Here is a 21458-nt window from a genome sequence, read left to right on the forward strand (position 1 = left end):
AGTAAATGCAATCTGAACAATCTTATTTACAGCACCGAAAAAACCCTGAGGAAGTTATTAATAATCATGGATGATGTCTGATGTATGTGTGTTTTGTTATTGCTATTTTTAAAGGGCTATTTTTTCAGCAATGACGATTCAAACAATCTTATGGCACAGCTATTTACCTCACTACGTACCAGACAACACTGAGTTTCTCATAGTCTTAATAGTACAAATCTTGTAATCACAACGTCATATCTATAGAAGGGCAGTCACCTAAGGACAGGAACTCCACATTAAGAAAACGAGATATGCAAAGTTCTCTTATCATGGAACAAATAGAAAAATATAATGTGATACGTGCCTTAAATTAGCATATAAAATTATTTTTTAAATTTCCCATTAACACATCAGGCAACACCAGGATAGTTAAATGTTCAGAAAGTAAATTGAGCCAGCTTCTAATCTGCGAGGCACAGAAAAACCTAAGTTTCCACAGAAAATTAGGATAGCAGTAAGCAAGCCAGTGCAGAGCCTATAAAAAAAAGCAAAATCCAGGAATGACACTGGCTGAGAAACTGAGGTAATAAGGTAATGAAATGAGAAGAATAATTGTTTACTTTCTTATTTTACACTTCTCTTTAGGTAGTCCTATATAACTGCCTACTTCAAAGGCTGTAACTTTGTAAACAAATGAAACAGAAGCTAAACAAAAGGACCAAACTCCCTGGGAAGATAAACAACACAGCAGACCTACCAACAAGCACAAGTACAACAACTTCCTCTGTATATTTAAATACTCTGGTTTAAAAAGTCTCCAGTTGAACTGCTAGGTACATGGCAGACTAAAAACTAGCCAAAGGTGGCATCTAGGGTCTGGAAATGATGGTGACCTACTCAGCTTCATCACATCAATACGACAAGAAAGCAAGATTTGCCACCTGAGCTATTGAACATGCTCATCTCTGAAGGCTAATTTTTCCCTAGAGTCTACCTAGTCCTCTTCTTTAAAATCACCAAGAACAATACTCCAAACATGTGCTTTTTGGACAAATACCACAGATAAAAAATGTTTTATTTTAAACTAGGGCTGTCTCTCTACTTCCAGATCTGAAATGCACATATGGAACCACATACTCAATCCAGGGTTCTATACGGCTGTAGAAGCAAAAACCAGGGGAAATGTAATTTCCCACTGGGCCTACGTCTCCCTCACTTCTTGGCATTAAACACTAATCGAATTTCCATTTAAAGATGCAGATGTCTGGATTATACGTGTCTCAGTTGAATACTGCAAGATTGATGAAAAATCTTTTTATTTGAAAAGAGTCTTTCAGTGACCAGCTTCATGCCTTCAAACTTAGCCAGCATCTTTGCTCATTCTGCCAATGTAAACATACCACAAAAGTATCTTTTCTTCAAAGAAATGAAACTGAGCAGTGGCAAAATTAATGTAATTAGCTATAATGAACAGCTAATCAATTAAAATAAAATTGTTTTCTATAGGAACATATTCCTCATTTTGTATTGTAAGACAAAAAAAAAATGCCAGATGATTGTTTTTACATATAATAAAATAGTTCTCATATGGACTACAAAATTACATAATATATGTAAGCATCTAGCCCAATGCATGATTCACTAAAAGATAGCTCTCTTTTCACCCCAAATATGTCTGAGAAGATCAGTTTGAATTAGAGATGTCGGGATTATAGTTTAAAATGAAATAAATGTAGTTTTATTACTCTGGGGTACACTCACACTTACGTGCCCATCCCCCTCCTTCTCTACTAAAGTGGTACTTTAATTAACAATAAATGAAAATAACTGGTAATGACTGCATCAATTATTTGTATGTAAATGGAAGTTCTTTTATACCTAGAACAAAACCAACCTTTATTCCATCCAGCCCGAATGATCATCAATTCCACATATGGAAGAGGAAAATATGATTGGAAAACAAATCAATAAGGTTTTTGTTGCTGAAAATCTGGGAACTTTGAAAAAAAGTTCAAAGCAGAAAAGGAAAATTCTACCTGAGAATAAGACAAAAATCCTAATTTTTAAATTACAACTGTACAAAAGAATAAGACAGACAAAAAGTAGCATTTTGCAAATGATCATGACAATCTGTATATGTTTCTGTGTATGTGTATATATATATCTAAGTATATATGCGCTACTAAAAATAACTTTTACTGAACATTTATTATGTGCCAGGACTTTTTCAAGTGTTTACATGTTATAACTCTTTTAAATCTCTATCACAACCCCGTGAGGTAAATACTATTATTATCCTCCATTTTACAGGGACGGAAACTGAGGATTAGAGAGAGCAATTAACTTGTTAGTGGTCACATAGCTACTAGGCGGTAGGGCCAGGATTTGGACTCAAGCATTGTGGCTCCAGGGCCAACTCTCTTTAACCACATACTAAGAATGTGTGTGTGTTGTTTGATACTAAACCAGCTGGAAAATAGTATTCCAATGTGGAACTGAATCATTGGCTTTAAAGAAGAACACCTGGAAATTAGAGCTAGCATAAATAAAACTGTTGACAGTGACTGTGTATATCATAAAAATTAAAATAAACAAGATTAAAAACAAAACACTAGAAAGAAGAAATGCTCTAATGATGAATATCTTGAAAAAATTATTTCATAATAATATAAATGGACTGGGTATTACTAAAAAGTATTTCATTGAAAGAAAGGATCAAAACATTTATACAAAATTTTTATTCACTATAAATGTAATACATGTACACATAAAAAAATTGGGGGGAAATACAGAAAAATAAAAAGAAAATAAAAATCACACAATCTTGCAACCCAAAGAAAATGAAAATTTACAAGATCTCCTGACGGTCTTTTTCTACGGAAATATTTTCATGTAGTTAAGATGGTACTGTAAGCTTTTGTATAGTTTGTTTTCCAGCTAAATTGCATAAACATTTTCTTAAATGGTTAAGATTTTCAAGAATATTTTAATGGCTCCATATTTCATCATATGGGTGGAATAATTTAGGTAATCATTTCCTTCTTGTTAAAACTGTGGGGAACGTCTCTGTGCATTAAAGTTTATCCATATCTCAGATTTGTTTTCTAAGGATAGATTTTTTGAAACATAATTACCAGATCAAAGCGTACAAACATTTCTTAAAGCTCTTGATGCATTTTACCAAATTGCTTTCCAGAAAGAAAGTGCCACTAAAAACAAAAACAAAAAAAATTGACTTGAGCTAAAACTTCAAGAATATTTATTTACAACCAGCATTTATGAATCATTTTAATTGGTGGCAGCTGCTTTAAATGTTCTCATTGTTAAACCAGTAAAACACCACAATGGAAACAGACTGTCTTAATTTAAGGTCAAACGGCAGTTATAGTTTAAAAATTAAACTCAAGTATATTTGCCTCATGGTAAGAATGGCTTCTTTCCAACTTGCAGACTCCCTGTTCTTCAAAACTTTTAAAACACTTATGCCAAAAAACTTATTCTACGGTTTTATGCCATAAAACTAGAAGCATCTGAGAAGCCTGCTTTTTTATACTGTTTTGTTAAATGTAGTAGAGTTGAATATTTAAAAATCCATCTATTTTCAATGTTCTTCATGTAACACACTATATGTTAAGACATTACATTTAAAGAATAAAAGATAAACACAACTCTAAAAGTATTTGTTGTGGGATTGTCTCTCCAAAAATGTTTTATCCCTAACAGCCTTCCTCTAAAGTCTGTCTTTAAGTGCTGGGCCATGTCCTTACAGTCCAACTCTATTGGGGTTGCTCACAACCATACAAAAAAGCAAGGTCTTAGTCCAAAGAGTGGAAAGTAGGAACTGCTAAGGGCTCTCAGAGACAACGGTCCTTTCCTGAGTTCATCTTCCTAATAACTCTTTTAGAGAGTCTACCAGAGGTCACTGATAACTACTGCAATTTAGTAACTTTATGGTTTGAGCAAAAATTTAAAAGTGCTTTATTCTTCTTTACTGCACACATCAGCACATATCACTCCCTGTGTGTTTATTGTCTAGCCACTATATCGTAAGCTCCAAGAGGATGGTTAGTCTTTTGCATGGCTGTATGGCTAGCCCCTGACACACAGTAAGGGCTAAATATATGTTTGTTGGCTGAATGACATAATTTAATCTAAAAGATATAGTGAGAATCATACTAAAAGAAAGTTTTGTTGTGGGTCTCGGCCCAAGAAATACTGGTTTTGAATGTGTAGTGGACATCTAACTGTGGCACACAGAATTTATATCAAAGGCATAAACCGCTCTCCCAGGCCCTTAGGTAGAGTTTAAAACTTTCACAGTTTAGAGAGATCTCTGAAGGAGATAAATGTCTCAGGGATAAAATCAGGGGGAAACCTAAGAGCAGCTTTGTTCTTAGAATTCTGGTGAGTGGGTAAATCATATACCAGAACCTCAGAGTTCAAACCAATGTGGTATAGTAGGATAAAAGTGCTGGAATAGGGTGGGAAGGACAGAAATAGGGATGGAGCATCCAAAGACACAGGACCAAGGCTCAACTCCACTATCCATTAGTCAGAAGACCGTGAAGGAGTCATCCAATTCCCCACATCTTCAGACATGTAAATGTAAGATGTGGACAAGTGCACTGTCTGCTTGATGGACTGCTACAGGGACCCAAGGACACTAGCCATTTAAAAGGTCATGGAAACTGCCAAGTGTTATAATGCCATGTCAATAAAGGTATAATTACTAAAGCTGTCATCATTTTTGGCCAATGAGACTTCTACTAAGTAGCCCCTCAATCACTGTTAATTTTCTTCCTTGGATACCTGGGAGAAGTAAGGATAATTGAGTATCATAAATTAGTTTTATAATTTGTTATAGTAAGCATTATAAGTTCTCAGATGGTTGTTGAATGGATTCCGTGTCTGGGGAAATGGAAGATTCTGGTCTTGATGGGTACACCATGAGAGATTGTGCCTTACTCAAGCAAGTGGGTCAAGACTTTAAAAATATTAAGGAGGAAAGTGAGAGTTAACATTCAATGAGAGCATACTATGAGACAAACGCGATTAGATGCTTTCACATGCATTTTACTCTTCACAACAACCCTATTAAAAAAAGGGGCATTATTATCCCCATTTACAGATGAGAAAACTGAGGCTGAGGGGTTGGTTTACTGTAGCCTAAGACACTACTAGTATGGGGCAGACCTGATGTTATCAACCAGGGCTGACTCCAAAGCCACACAAAAGTTTTATCATCTCCAGATATGAATAAGCTTGCACACAATTTCTTTTTTTGTTATTTCAGTCATTATCGTGGTTGATATATGGGTTAACAAAAAATTCTAGTCCACTCTATACCATCAGGAACCAGATTAATAGTAAGAAAAATCTGAACCACAGAACAAAGGCGATTCTTAGTCTGGGTAAAGCAGTTAAATCTGGCCCCTAGGGGCAAAGTGGGTAGAAGAGACATTCACAGATCTGAACCACAGAGCAAAGGTGATTCTTAGTCTGGGTAAAGTAGTTAAATCTGGCCCCTAGGGGCAAAGTAGGTACAAGAGACATTCACAGCCCATTAAGCATACACTGAATGACTGCTTAAAAGATTTCTTAAGTAAACTCAGGATATCCTTGGCAACTAGAAAAGTCAATTTCCAGTATTCCCCATCTGATAAACATCCTCAGGTTCAGGGGTTTACAGGGAGGTGACTAAGGAAGTCTGTTATCCCAAAAAAATATACCTAGGCCAAAAGAAATACTCTATCCGAAAGTTCCCAGACAAAGACCTGGTAAGAGTCTCTTCTCCTCTATAGGAACAGAACACCAGAAGAAATGTTTAATCAAAACAGTAAAACTGGACATCAAGGAAATGGTTCCAGAGGCAGGAGGGCTCCAAGCAAAAGCTAGTTAAATCATGGCAGGGCAGATTCAGAGCAAAAAGAGTAAGTTGTCAAGTTTCAGAGCTAAAAATCTGGGGGCAAGAGATAAGGACAACTGACAGCAGAGCCATCTTCAAATGCCTGAATTTTTCCAGGTTTGGTCAACGCAACTAGAAACAAGGTTTGGTTTTACGTTGCTCTGATAGACTTCTAGAAAGCAGAGAGCGTCCTCTCAGACTGCAAGAATCTGGGAATCTTCTCTAAATAAACCCAACATCAGGGTAGCTAGGGAGGATTCCGATACTGCTGCCCCTTTCCGGGCAAATAAAACAGAATCTTAAAATGTCACTGATAAATAGTTATAAGGTGAAGGCTGTGGCCATGAATGGTAGGTTCACAGGCCTAATCCTTGGTAGGTATTCTTCTCAAGCCATCAGATACCAAGGAATGTGACCTAGGTGGAGCCAGAAGACAAAATTAGCCTACCCTTTAAATTCCTCTGACCCTGTATCTATATTGGGTGGGGGGAGGCTGAAGTGGAGAGGAGGGAAATAGTCATAGAGGAAGTATGCAATCAAGCTTGGCCAAGGCCACAGAAAGTGCCAAGGAATGAATTACCCAGAGGTCAGTCTGAAATTCATGGAGTTCTCCCAAGGTAGTCATCACCAGTGACAGCAACAGAGGTTAGGGCTGAGAAAAGCCAATGCTGAAAGCCTTAATGAGCTCTTCACATCCTTTCAGTATTAGAGTAAATATTACCCTCTCAAAGAGACTTTTCCTCAACGTAACTAAAGTAGAGGATAGCAACTCTATTATTCTCTATGTCAATCTCTGTTTAATCATCTCAGATAAAAATTAGTTCAGTCATCTGTTTCCCTTACTAGACTATAAGCTTTATGAGAACAAAGAGACTATGATATGCCCAGTGCTTAGCACAGTGCCTAGAACGCAAATGCTGAATAACAATTTGTGGAATAAAAAATGATTAGTCTATAACAGTGATTCTCAAAGTCTGGTCCCTGGACCAGCACGACTGGGGTCACCTGGGAACTTGTTAGAAATTCAAATTCTCAGGCCCCCCCCAGACCTACTGAATCAGAAATTCTGAGAGTGTGGCTAGCAATCTGTGGTTTAATAAGCCCTCCAGGTGATTTGCATGCATGCTCCAGTTTGAGGACTACTGGTATATAACAAGGAGGTAAAAAAAAATTCACCCATCAAGAGTACAGAAATATACGTTTCCTGGTGGTGGGAAGTATAAAGGTAAAGATTCTTTTATTTTTTTCATATTAATCTAAGTGTGTTTCTTTTTTAAGATTTTATTTTTCCTTTTTCTCCCCAAAGCCCCCTGGTACACAGTCATATATTTCTAGCTGTGGGTCCTTCCAGTTGTGGCATGTGGGACGCTGCCCCAGCATGGCCCGATGAGAGGTGCCATGTCAGCGCCCAGGACTCGAACTGGCAAAACCCTGGGGCTGCTGAAGCGGAGCGTGTGAACGCAACCACTCGGCCATGGGGCCGGCCCCTAATCTAAGGTTCTTAAAATTTTTTTTACTGAGGTCACATTGGTTTATAACATTATATAAATTTCAAGTGTACACCATTATATTTCAATTTCTGTGTCAAGTACATCATGTTCACCACCCAAAGACTAATTACTGTCACAGTACACATGTGCCCTTTTACTCCTTTTGCCTTCCCTCCTCCACCTTTCCCCTTTCCCCTCTGGTAACCACTAATCTAATCTCTATACCTATGTGTTTGTTGCTGGTAAAGATTCTTTTCTAATATGGGGTTGGAATGCTTCGTCAGGTCATCCACAATTCTGAGTCTGGTATGCACACAACTAATATTTTATCTGGAATGTCACAAGGATTTCCAAACGGAGGTTACGAAGTAGGGATCTTGAACAACTTACCCTCTCTGAGCATGTTTCTTTATCTGTAAGAAGGGAATAACACCAACCTCACAGCTTGTAAGGATTAAATGAGATTTAAAAATTTACCCAAGTTCTAATACGCAGTGAACAATAAATGGCAGTGGTGGTGCTTCTTCTTACTGATCTGTTTTTGAGGCTGTGAGGATGAGTATCTCACAGGAACAGTTTTCAACCTCCAAGAATGCCCTGGGAAGAAAGAAACTGGGCTGTTTTTCAAAAGGGTAATACCCAAATGCTAAGATACAGGTAGCTTGGTGAGAGTGTAAGGATATACCATTTGCTGGACTCCAGAGCAAGGAGATGCCAAAGAACAGAGATAAGTTAACTCATGAAGGGTTCAAGCAAGGGGAGGAAATAAGATGGGAATACAAGTAGAGATTGCTGGCAGTGGGTGAAAATTGGTGGCAGCGAGAATGGCAGCATTGAAGAGTAAGGCTATGCTGTGATGGACTCTCCAGTTGGCAAGAAGGAAGTCCTTACATGTCTGGTGTCTATATTTTCCAAACCAAAAACTGGCACAGAGTCAGATGAATATGAGTATACTTATGGACACAATGGGACAAATTGAAGTCAGAGCTGTCCTGGGAAATCCAGAATATATGGTTACTGTCTGGAAATGGTCTATTTTTAAAAGAACCCAACACCAGCATGGCTAAAGAACTGCATGGAGTTTCACAATACCCTCATACAGTCTCTGGTTGTGACTCACCCTGAATGATGAAGGCTGTATGGGCACATGACCCCTAGAAAACTTAGAGCATGCATGAAAAGTTACTTAGGGTCATCTTTTCGTTCTTACCATCCCACAAGATCCTTATGGTTTCATAAATTCATTGGCCAAAATCAGGAGACCTTGGTAAAAGATGATCAGGCTTACCTCGAGTATCTTAGATTAGTTACTACTGCATTTTAATACCAGTTCAAGAGTTCTTTTGGACATTTCATTACCTTCACTGGTAAGGAGGGACACAAGGTCCTTCAATACTAAGTCATGTTCATGAGTTAACAGTTTCTTGTGATCCAATGGACAACTACGCAGAATTTTATAACCACTGGTTATAAAACATGGGGCCGGTTAGAAGAGTTAATGACTTTACTGCCAAGTGATTTTGTCAATTATGACACCTGCTATCAAGTCGGTCACAGTTGTGAAGGTAGCAGGTTTAAGAAAGATAAAAGAATGCCGTCTACTGGAATTCAAGAGTAGGATGTCAAAAGAGGAGGATGAAGGATCAACCACCTCTTACTATTGCGTCAGTTTTCCTTCTGGAGACGCTTTTCCCAAACAGAAGTCAAAATGCAGAGACACACTAACTGGTGCAGTAATCTAACGTGACTGAGACAAAGGAGGCGCTGTTGAATCAGAGGATCTCCCACTTCAGGGAAATGGCTATATCTCCAGACCTAGTGGAGTCAGAACTTTCAAATCATTCTGGTTTCCTCTCGAACTCTGGAAAAGAGAGGCTACCTTGTTGTCGTAGTTAGAGAGAACACGTCCAAACATCAGGCCTCAGTCAGAGTGACAGCAATTAGCATAACCTGATCTAATTTCATTCTGGAGCAGTTCACACCTTCTTAGGTAACCAAGAGCTCCCTGGTTTCCTGGGTATCATCATTCTGGGGAAGAAATTGGTCTGTATATTGCTGCTCAGAATTCCTCACCTCAACCATTTCCTGTACTTCAAGCTTCCAAGATACCAGTCTGCATGGCACTGTGTAGTAAGCGTTAGAGCTGGGAATACTATGCCCTTGGAGGACTCAGTCTGTTATCCGGAGACAAGTCAAAACTAGGTATTCAGGGAATATATTTATCTGTATTAAGAGAGACTACAAAGAAAGCTAAGAGGTTTTCCTTGTCCCATTCTTTCTCAACAGAGAGAATGGGCTAGAGAGTGTGGAGGGCCATCCCACAAGGATAAACAGAGATGAGAAGCCAGACTGCAGTTGATAGGGTCAATTTAGTACAATAAACCTTTACGAAGCACCTTCTCTACTATGTGATATGCCTTGAGGAACAAAAATAAAAAAGGTCTTCCCTACTGTTCAGGAGCTTATGGTCTAGTCAGTGAAGGAGAGAAACACATGAATAGAACTTAATATAAAGCAGCAAATGATAAGAAAATAGCTATGAATGAGAAATGATTGGCGCACAGAGGAAGGCCACTTAATGTGGGAGTTCAGGGAAGCAAGAAAGAAGAGGAACACGACTTGGGAAAGTACTTTAGCTCAAGACCTGTGGCTTGGAGCCACCAGATAGTATAAATTGAAAGTAGAGTAAAAAGAAGGCGAAAGGCTAGAAAGCTCCTGGACAAAGAGTTGAAGGAGTACCATGGCTTTTGGACTTTTTTTAGTGACAAAGGCTTTGACAGGGTAGAGAGTTCTCTGTCAGCACACCCACCCACCCACCCACATATATACCCTTACAGAAGATTTGATTTGGTGGAGAAACAAGGAAGAAAAGCAGGTGTGTAAAACACCCAACAGAGTGCACAGCAGATAATAAGGTGTCAACAAATGTTATTTCTCTTGATTTCTCTCCACAAGCTCTACCAGAATTTCAGGAGTCAGGCTGTGCTCTCTCAGGAGCTGAGAAAAAACGGGAGATCTCTCAAGTATACCTGGAGTCAAAAATATAGACCTTACTCCTCAGAGCTTCAGCAGTGAACAGCTGACAGAGTTCTCCAAAATCCACTGGGTAATGGCACACCCCTTCTCTTTGGATGAACAGTGTGAGCCTAACATGAACCTCTACATCACCACCCACAACATTGTTCAGTAAAATGCCAAACTATACCATTTCTTTCCCGTACTATTATTTGTACCGATTCTTGCCTCTCAAACCTAACTTCACAGCTAATCCTATGAAGACCAGAGTCCCCTCTGGGCTAAAGCATTCCAATGTTCCCTTCAACAATGACTCTGTTTTAAATGTGACCAATCTCTCACTCTGACTCAAGCATATAATTTCCCAATAGGTCAGAAATCAAGTCAAAACGAATGAACAGATGCTTGAATTTCAAGTCTTTCCGCTCTTCCCTCTCCTGATTCAAGATTTCGCAAATATCCTCATTTCCTGATGGTTCCCTGAACAAAACTACTCAATCAGCTCTGCTTATAATCCTCACTGATTGGAATGTCTACTCCTCTCCCCCAACATTAAATTCTAAATCCTTATGATTTGAAACATAGTTTAAAATCTTCCAGCGCCAGCCCTGTGGCTGAGTGGTTAAGGTCACGTGCTCTGCTTCGGTGGACCAGGGTTTCACAGGTTAGGATCCTGGGCGCGGACATGGCACTGCTCATCAGGCCATGCTGAGGCAGCATCCCACATGCCACAACTAGAAGGACTCACAACTAAAATATACACCTATGTACTGGGGGGCTTTGGGGAGAAGAGAAAAATAAAATAAAATCTTCCATGAATCCTTCCCCAACGAATAAGTTCATTAACTTCAACATGACTAATATGCCTCCCCATTTTCACGTCTAATAATCATGAATACTCAACTCCCCACTATCCACATGTGGCCATTTCCTCTCTTTCGGTTACTGGCTTGGAGTATGGCCACTCCAGTGAAGGCACTGAAGCAAGGTAAGGAATGCACACAGACAGCTCACAGAATGAGGGGAAAAGTCAAGAAAAGGAGGCAAGGAAATTACTATTTTGCACTATTTGCATCAGGGTCTCTTACAGAAGCAGGGATAATGAAAGGCGATTACATATTTACGTAAAATTTAATTACATCAATTTATGTTAAAAAACATATCTCGTAGCCACAGAAATAGCCACCCGCTAAGTAGAAAAGATGGTTTACTTGCATATGTCCCAGTGGAAGAGCAAGTTGGTAAGTTATTCTATTCATACTGGAAGTTTACAGACCAAGATTAATATGAAATGTATGTGTACATAAACACACATAATTACAAGGTAAATGTGTCCATTCTATTCATTCCTTTAAGAAAGCTTGCCAAACCAAACTATTCTTTAAACTCCTATTAGTCCACAGTAAACTGTCAATACGTAGATGACACTGAAGTGGTAGTTGACAGTGACCTTCAATACCAGCTGAATGAAAAGCTATCCAGCCAAGTTCAGGAGAAAATTAATCTTTAATCATAAAAACACTCAAGAAAAGGATCTTGCATGTTACAGCATTCTTATAATTGTACTAGAAGATATACTGTAATTTACTTAGTATAGCCAAGAATTTATAGAACCATGATTCAGAGTTGCACACAATCTGATTTTAGCACTAAAGCTGAAAAATAAAACCTAATGGAATCAATCCAACTTGCTTTATTTCCTGGAATACAGGTAAAAACCCATTATAGTTAACATCAGGATAAGAGAGCCTCTATACAACAAGGCTCTATCTCACAAAAAACCCACAATAGTTGTTGATTTGATTACGAAAAAGTTATTTACAGCAAATAATCAAGGAAAACAAATGTTTTCTTCTATCCTCTTCCAGGAACAGTCACTGTCTATAATGAAAAAATATTTATGTGCTGCTGGCAAAGCAACTTTCACTTGATAATTCACTGTGAACATAAGATCTGAAGAGACTTTCCCCCACAGTTTTATTCAGCACAACTTCCCCAACCCTTACCTTCTTAAATTTTATACACAAGCAAACATAATCATCTAATGTGGGTGTCAAGTCCATTCAGTGCTTATGCCATGGGCTTAATCTTCAGAATCAAGCTATTTTGCAACTACTATTATCTATTTTACTTGTCACTTCTTTAAGATTTATGCCAATTAGGTTGTATGGTTAGTCGGCTAATTTTATTTAGTTACATTGCTAATATAAAGTTTATACAATAGAAGATGCATTAAAAAAGGTTTCCATTCTTATTTGTGTGCGATATAAGTTTTAATGAAATATTTAATGCAATTACAATTTCATAAAACATTTCTAGTGCTTAACAGTAAGGAAAAGGCCAGCGGTAAAAAATGGACAATTTTCATCCTAAATCAATGGCGTATAAAGTTAAGACCCGATGAAATTAGGTATTTTTAGGGCACAAGATTTATGCAACTTCTAAGAATGGTACTTATTGAACACAAGCATATAATACATATAGAATACTTTAGGTTCTCCATGAATAGAGCTTTAAAATGCTTTCTTTTATCTGTAACAGTATACATTTCTTTATACACATTATGAATTCTTAAAACACCCTTAGAACGATTATTCTTATTCCCATTTTTAAGTATTCAGTGGAACTAAAACCCAATAACCTGCTTACAATTTCACAAGGAGTTCAGCTACTCTGTTTTCTGCCTTTCAATACTATAATGCTTTTAATGTTTTGAATTTCAGTACCCCATTATTAGTTGGTTGACTTCATGACACACTCTTTTTCTCTCCTACAATTGTGGTATGTGTGGGTATTTTAATTCAAAATAATTTTGGCTTAAAAATTTTACAAGGCCTTTTGAAGTGTCGAGGGGCAGACTAAAAAATGCACTGCTCCCAAATTTTAAACAAAAATTTACTCAACACATATATAAAACAATATTCTATCTAGGTAGGTAGTGGAGTGAGGAGGGGAAGGGAAGGAAGATACACAGATGAAGACATGTGCTCTTTGGTATCAAAAGAGCTTACCATCCAATGTGGGAGATAGACATGTGCACAAATGATAGAAAATATTCGATGGCTGAGGTATTGGGGAGGGGTGACAAGGGTTAAAGGTAGGGGTCAAGGGTGGAAGGATGTGCCAAGCTATCGATTTTAAATTATACTCCATTATCCTACATATGTATTCTAACTTATGTGCAAAGAGATATACATGTAGAGGTGCTAAATACAGTTATCCAGATTGTATTCTGCTTTCCAAGCCATGTACCTATGGTGCTGCATCCACCCAGAGGGCACTTTTTTCTAGTTCACACAAAGGCAAAGTACGTGCTAGCAGTGGCCCTGAATACATGTCTCCTGTCTTTCCCTATACCATCAATGCTACAATCTAAGTGTCCATCAATAAATGACTAGTTAAATAAACTACAGTACATCCATACAGTGGAATAACTTGCAGGCACTAAACAGAAACAGGCACCAGAGTCTAGTTAATTATATCGTGGCAGTTTCTTAGTATTGATAATACCCTATAGTTAGGTAAGATATTACACCAGTGGGGGAAGCTGCATGATAGGTACATGGGATCTCTCTGTACTATTTTTGTAACATTTTGTGAGTCTATAATTATTTCAAAATAAAAAAGTTAAAATTAAAAACAGAAGAACTAGGCATTTCTAGGCATGCTGATGTGGAAGTATCTCCAAGACTGACTCTAAACTGCAAAAAAAAAAAAAAGGTATAGAAAAGGATGAATAGTATGCTATTCTGTGCAAAAGGGTAAGTATATGTACATAAATGCTAGTATACGCATAGACTACCTCTGTAAAATACAGAAGAAATTAGTGGTAGCCTCTGGAGAGGGGAACTGGGTGGCTGGGAGACCGGGGTGGGAGGGAAATCTACATCCCCTTGTCCTCTTGTGATGTTGGAATTTCATACCATGTGCACGTACTACCTCTTCAAAAAAAATTCATTCCAGGAGCACAGTGTTCCTGCCAGAAGGTTTTAAAGTATCCCTTCCATCTGGTGTATTCCCCTTCACCCAGTTTAGAAGACCCAGGGATTATGGGGTGGGACTTAGAGATAGGTTCTTCCACTGGTTCAGCATTCTTGGTTCTCCTGCTAGACTGTGAGCTAGTTACTCAAGGTCAAGAGATCACAGCATTAGCTGTACCTTAGCTGTCTGGCATATTTAGGGATACTGATTTTCTTGAATTAATCTGACCTCTTATCCTGACCCATCCTTTTGACCTATTCTTAAAACCCCAGACCTAGAAGGATTCTTCACCGTTGATTCTGTCCCTGGAATGATGTTTAAAAAACTAACTTCTTATTAGTATAAGTCACAACCAGGTCAACAACTGTCTATCCATAGACATCAATGCTCAAGAAGATGCAGGCTTATTCTAGTGAAGGCAAGATTTTTTGTGGGAATATGGGTGATTTATAAATTTCCTTATTTTAATATCTGTATGTCTGTGAACCAGATGACTCTTCAGTCATCTTAAGTAAAATCTGCCGCCTGTGTTCATCATTCCCTAACTTGTATAGGTTTTATTTGTCCCTCTATAAGGCACCTACTTATTTGCATTACAGTTATCTCAGTGCATAACTTAGCTCTCTTACTAGAGTATAGACTTCTTAAGGGCAGGAAAGCCTTATCTATCTCATTATTCCCACAGTAACTAATATCTAGGTCAATCGTCTTTGAGGAGAGTTCATTTAATTAACATTTCATAATTTAAAAATTAACTTTAAAAATAGAATTTAACTTATAACTGAACTAATTTGCTTAAAATAGTACAGTGGGTTTGTTGTGAGGGCAAACAAAAGACTTTAACAAGTATATTACAGAAAGGAATTATACTATCATAACTAACAAGCCTTATCCCTTGAGGATGTTGCTCGACTTTAAGCAGGTTGAAACCAGCACCTTCTTTATCTATATACAGAACTGCATCCTTTCTCCCCTCCCCAACCTTATACCGCTTGCTTCTAAGCTGAAACATTACTACAAAATTGCTAAGCTACTCTCTCTTTAAACTTGGTAAACAAATGCTAAATAAGGAGACAAAGATCCCTAGGGGGAGAGAGAAGAAGATGGCAGTCCCTTCTGAGAGCACCAGTTCAATAGCTTCCTACTTACAAGGAATCCTGCTTTGTCTGCTGGACATCCCTGATCCTGACAGCCAGCCCCCCAGAAGCAGTGCAGTTCTTGTTTCGTGCTATACTTGCAGCCGGTTCAAGATCCATTCAAAACTGTTCAGAGTTTTTAATCATTTTGTCTGCCACATGACTTCTTCCTCAAATAAACAAAACTGAAAGCAAGTCAAAATTAGAGCTGATTTTCTCCCCACAGGAACAATTCACCAATATTATAAGTTATAATGGAATTTATTATCTAGAACTTTGTTAGTCTATTCTGCACTTCATTAGGTGAGTTAGGTTATGGAAATTCCAAAAGGTTAGTTTATACTACAACTCTACTAAAATTCTCTATTATTTGTAAAGTAAGCATTAATATAAAAGGCAATCTTTTTTCATCATATTACAACCTTTCACACTTGTCCTTAAAAGTAAGCCTTGATAGGGGCAGGAACCACATCTTCTCTCTCTCTCTGAATCTCCCAGTGCCTTGAGCACAAACTCTTAAGAAATATTTATTTGAATTAACTTTTTCAAGGATTAATTTAATCTGCGCACTGACAGATAACTCACTTCTAAAATTCATAAATTTCCATAAAAGTGATTCAACATTTTTTTACTGATATGTCACTTATTTCAGAAAAAAAATTTCTGCTGTCTTGTAAGAAACTCTACCTGAGCTAAAAACAACTTTCTGGACAATAGATAGTCACATTTTGTGACAGATACTGCACATCAGACTGAAAGTCTCTTGCAATTAGTCCTTGAAGAGAAGCAAGCAAGCTCAGAGAGATATTTTTAACTGTCTTCAGTTCCTTGAGAGGTGTCATAAAATTCTTAAACATATTAATTTTAACATCAAAGTAAATATATGCCATTAAGCACTTTTAGGAGAGAGGAGGGATACATTATAAAACCAATGCTTGAGTATTCCTGCTCTCACAATGTTAGAAATCATACAAAGAAGAAACTGGCAAGGCTTAAATTCTCTTTGGTATAGTCTTCTCATCTTAAAAACCAGAAGAAGAACAAATTCTTAATTCACGAGAATGTTCTGAGAATTGGTGATTATGAAGGGTATTTTTTTAGTATTTTATTAAAGTTTATCTAGAAAGAGCCCAAAATATTCTACGTAGGCAATATACTTGTACCTGTTTACAGCATATGAAAGGAACTTTCAAATAAAACTTAACTTTGAAAATAATCTATAATCTCATTTCCAGAATCTAACCTGCATGCCAAAGCACTGAGATTTCTAATGCTAACTACCAATTCTTTACTCTAGTTTGAGTCATTTTCTTAATGGCTGCCCCGGGAATTATGATTAACATCTTACCTTAAAAGAATCTTTCAGATTAATACCAACCAATGTCAATGGTACACAAAATCTCTATTCCACTATAGTTCTGTTCCCACCCCTCCTCCTTTAACCTATTGTCATTCTAATTACTTCTTTATATGTGATAAGCCCATCAATAGCTTTATAATTATTGCTTTATGCTGCTGTCTTTTAAATCAGATAGGATAAGAAAAGAGTTATAAAGATACCTTTACATTGTCTTTTATATTTACCTACACAGTTACCTTTACCAGTGCTCTTTATTTCCTCATGTACATTCAAGTTACTATTTAGTGTCCTTTCATTTCAGCCTGAATGATTTCCTTTACTGTTTCTTGTAGAGCAGATTTGTAGCAACACATTCTCTCAGTTTTTGTTCATCTGGGAGTGTCCTAATTTCTCCTTCATTCATGAAGGATAGTTTTGCTAGATATAAGATTCTTGGCTGACAATCCATTTCTTTCAGCACTTTGAATATTTCATCCTACTGCCCTTCTGGCCTCCATGGTTTCTTATAAGAAATCAGCTGTTAATCTTACTGAGGATTCTCTTGTCTATGATAAGTCCCTTCTCTCTTGCTGCTTTCAAAATTCTCTTAGTATTTGTCTTCCAAAAATTTGTCTTTTAACAAAAGTCTTTCAACAAAAAAAGACTATCATGTATCTAGGTTTGGATCCTTCTGAGTTTTTCCTACTTTGAGTTCACTGAGCTTCTTGGACGGTGGAGAGCTTCTTGAATGTTGCAGATTAATATTTTCATCAAATTTGGGAAGTTTTCAGCAATTAGCCCTTCAAATATTATTTCTGATCCCCCTCTTCTCCTTCTGGGATTCCTATTACATGCATGTTTGTACACTTGATGGTGTCCCACAGGTCTCTAAAGCTCTGCTCATTTTTCTTCATTCCTGTTTTCTTTTTGTTCCTAAGATAGTATACTCTCAATTAATCTATCTTCAAGTTTGCTGACTCAATTCTGCCAGCTCGTATCTGCTGATGAACTACTTTAGTAAATTTTTCATTTCCGTTACTTAAATTTTCAACTCCAGATTTTCCATTTAGTTATTTTTAAAATAATTTCTATCTCTTTACTGATATTCTTTATTTGGTGAGACATTCACATATTTTCCTTTAATTCTTTATACATGATTTCCTTTGAATATAATAGTTCATTTAAAGTTTTGTCTTTGTCAACATCTGGGCTTCCTCAGGGACAGTTTCTATTGAGTGTTTATTTCCCTCTATATGTGCCATACTGTCCTACTTCTTTGCTTACATTTTAATTTTTTGTTGAAAACTGGACATTTTAGATATAAGGTAGCAAGTTTGGAAGTCAGATCCCTCCCCAAGTTTTGTTGTATTTTGTTTGTTTAGTGACTTTCCTAGACTAATTCTGTAAAGTCTGTATTCCCTGTTGTGTATGGCCTCTTGAAGACTCTGCTCAGTTAGCTTAGGAGACAGCTAATGATTGGACAGAGATTTTCCAAAATGTCTTGAACCAATGGATGTTTTACCCTTTGCCAAGGGACCCTGTATGTGTACTGAGGCATGCTTTCAATGCTAGAGCAGTTTAAAACTCTGCCTTAGCCTTCATTTCCTGTTTCTGCAAGTTCTCAAGGTCAGCTAGAGGTGAGCAAATAGGACCTCCTCAGGTCTTTTCTGGGCATGTACACAGCCCTGCACATATGTATGGCCTTCTAGAGACACCCAGGAATAGCTTAGAGCTTTTTAAAGCCCCCCATCTCAACCCCAGATCCTCCTTTTAAGATTTTTGGCCAGCCTCTTATTTGCCCTTCCTGGTATCACTACCTCAGGCAGATGCAATGTTCAATAATTGCCCCTGATTGTTTTCAGCAAATGCCCTAAGGATAAAACTTTTCCATTGAGCTAGGATGAGTCAGGTCAAATAAAGACAAGCTTTGTGAACAGGGCCTTTCCAGGGAGCTGCCAGCCAGGTCAAATAGTGACAATTCTCTGGGGATAAGGATATTTAGAGAACTTGACCTGGTTCTCATAGCTACTGTAGTTGCAAAGTTGCTGGTTTCCTTATGGAACTGGGGAAGGGGAAACAGGATTAGGGCAAGTTAAAGCACAATAAAGCTCACTGTTCTTACCAAAAATCAGCTGTTTTTATTGAATAAATGCTCCTCAGGTTGTTTGAAGCCTTTGGTTAATTTCCAGAACTCCGAAAAAGTTGGTTTTGAAAATTTTTGCCAGTGTTCACGTTGCTTTTACCAAGGAGTAGATTTTCTGAGGTCCTCACTCCAATATTCCAGAAATCCCCTCTTTACTTGAGATTGAAAATTATTCTGGAACTGGTGTTTTCTAAAAAGACTGTAACCTTCAGCTCTTATAATGTCCCAGCAAAATATGTGGGATCCCTAGTGATATCTGCACACAAATTACTAGGTTAAAGTATTCATGAACATCTATAAAATTAGAAGACAGAAAATATGATCAGCCTAGATTAACATTCCATTTTACCTTTGGTGACTACAAGGAAACAAATGTGTTTTTTGATAACAGATGCAAAAAAAAAGCATTTATTGTTATCAACACTTGGCTGCATTTTAAGTATTTTAAAAATATATCTCCTTTTTAAAGATTCACATATTTTAATTTTAAATAAAAGAATATGAGAGACAATGACTTATCTGAGTCACGGTGGGACTGAAGGCATAGCATCTAGTTCAATGCCTAGAGTCATAACAGATGAAAAGTTGTCAAGAAAAGGTCTCAATGTATTTCTTAGATGAAATGAGGAAGATGGTGGTTATAAGCTCTAAGTCTTGACTTTTATAAATAATCACTTAAAAAACTCATTTTAATAGAACATTTACTATTTTATCACACAATTGATTATTCATTATAATATTGCCAAACCAAATTACAAGTTACGAAAAAATCTGACAATTGTAGCATTATCCTAATACTAAACTAGGAGACGTCAAACATATTATAAGTGGTTCTTCATTTGAAGAGTTTTGGAGGTCCTGAATGAGTTTAGTTGCAGGTATGATATGAAAACAATCTGCTTATACCTTTGTGTGTGTATGTTAGAGAGAGACAGAGGTGGGGGAGGGAGGCAGGGGGGTGAGACAGTGAGAACACATAATGCTTTTCATATAACTGCCCTGCCCCTCTTAAAGTAGCATCTAGAATTGTACATGAGACTCCCGGTTTGGGGGTCACGCTGCAGGGCAGAGAGTCATGTTATAGGAAGAAAAATGTTGGGAATCACTGACTTAATGTTTAAAACACTATAAGAGTGATTACAAAGTCACTAAGATGTTTTCTGAGAAAACCAATTTAAATTGAGCAGATCCTTAATATAGAGGAAATCACTTATAAAAATCAACAATAGTAGCCTCAGTGATATTTATGATGCTATCATTCATTCAGAGGTTCACTGTTCTATTCCGTATGTATTTAAAAAAAATTGGCATGAGCATACAATAAGGGTTTACAACATGGTAAATTTTCACTACTATGTCTCTTTAGAATTCATGGACTTAAAATCTGCAATTTCAGGAATTTATGAGCAACCACTAAAGTCTTTGATTAAATAATTTTTCATTTTGCTAAGACATTAATTTGATAAATTTGAATCTTGTGTACTTTAAGCCTAATGCGTATGAATGAGTTGTTAACTTAGTAAGTCCATCCTTTCATCTGACTATGCGTGATGTTTTCTTTGCATTGTAAACTATGCAATAACTCAAGAAGGGATAAAAAAAATTTTTTGAAAAAAAATGGCCCCCCAAATACAGCAACTTTCTACTGCTGGTGCTTCATATAAGGAAATGGTTTAAGAGTCGTAAAGCAGTGTTGGTTCTTAGCCAGAAGATATTAATTTTGGATAAGTTACAGACTAATGTGTTGAATTCAGCTTTGACTCAGATCTATGACATAAACAAGTCTGCCATAAAACATTTTATGAGGGAAATTACATGCTAAAATATTATCTGTGCTTTCAGGATAATTTATAATCCCTTGGGTCAGGCTTCTTCAAATCTGTTTTTCTTCATCTAAATTATATTAATGTGAGAACAGACACATCAACAATTTCCATAAAAACAAATAGCAGTATTCCTCTTGTTCACCAAATGTATGATATTCAGTGTGTTTGCTGACACCCTAAAATCCATTCTTAGGCAATAGATTAAAAACTCCTGACTGTAGAAATATTAGCAAAGAAAGAAGCATTTATCTAAACATATGGGAACCTAGTTTGAAACAAAACAGCAGGAAAAGAATAAGTAAATAGCACCAAATAGCCTTCCAAACACTCCGATCGCCTACAGGAGTGGAATCATGAGGGAAAGATAAGCAGGTGACCAAAGCCCATGCCATACCTCTTTGAGAACCATAAACACATGTTCTTACCCTCCTGCGTGCAGCTACATATAGCCAGGTCAGTCCCCAAAGAACAAACGGTAGCAAACAAATCCACCAAGATTTTATGGTGTCAGTTATACACACAGAGAAAAAGATACCCAGTTCCAGGTAAGGCACAGGAAGGAGCACAATGGAACACCTCACTTATTCCCTGCTTTAAAACCTCCCTAGAAAAACTTTGAGGAGCTGGCTCGGTGGCGCAGC

At 37.3% G+C, this 21458-nt stretch overlaps 2 protein-coding genes across 2 annotated transcripts in view; one reads left to right on the forward strand and one right to left on the reverse strand.

The window, feature by feature from the left end:
• TMEM164 (transmembrane protein 164) overlaps positions 1 to 2796 on the forward strand; it is a 257355-nt gene extending 254559 nt beyond the window's left edge. The window contains exon 8 of the mRNA XM_070256895.1: positions 628 to 2796. Within this exon, the coding sequence (XP_070112996.1) occupies positions 628 to 631 (4 nt within the window). The 3' untranslated portion in view covers positions 632 to 2796. The remainder of the gene's footprint in view (positions 1 to 627) is intronic.
• Positions 1 to 21458, reverse strand: part of AMMECR1 (AMMECR nuclear protein 1) — a 107538-nt gene that overhangs the window by 71042 nt on the left and 15038 nt on the right. The gene's annotated exons all lie outside the window — the stretch shown is intronic.

The sequence above is a fragment of the Equus caballus genome, chromosome X, assembly GCF_041296265.1.
Source record: "Equus caballus isolate H_3958 breed thoroughbred chromosome X, TB-T2T, whole genome shotgun sequence".
NCBI classification, from domain to species: domain Eukaryota; kingdom Metazoa; phylum Chordata; class Mammalia; order Perissodactyla; family Equidae; genus Equus; species Equus caballus.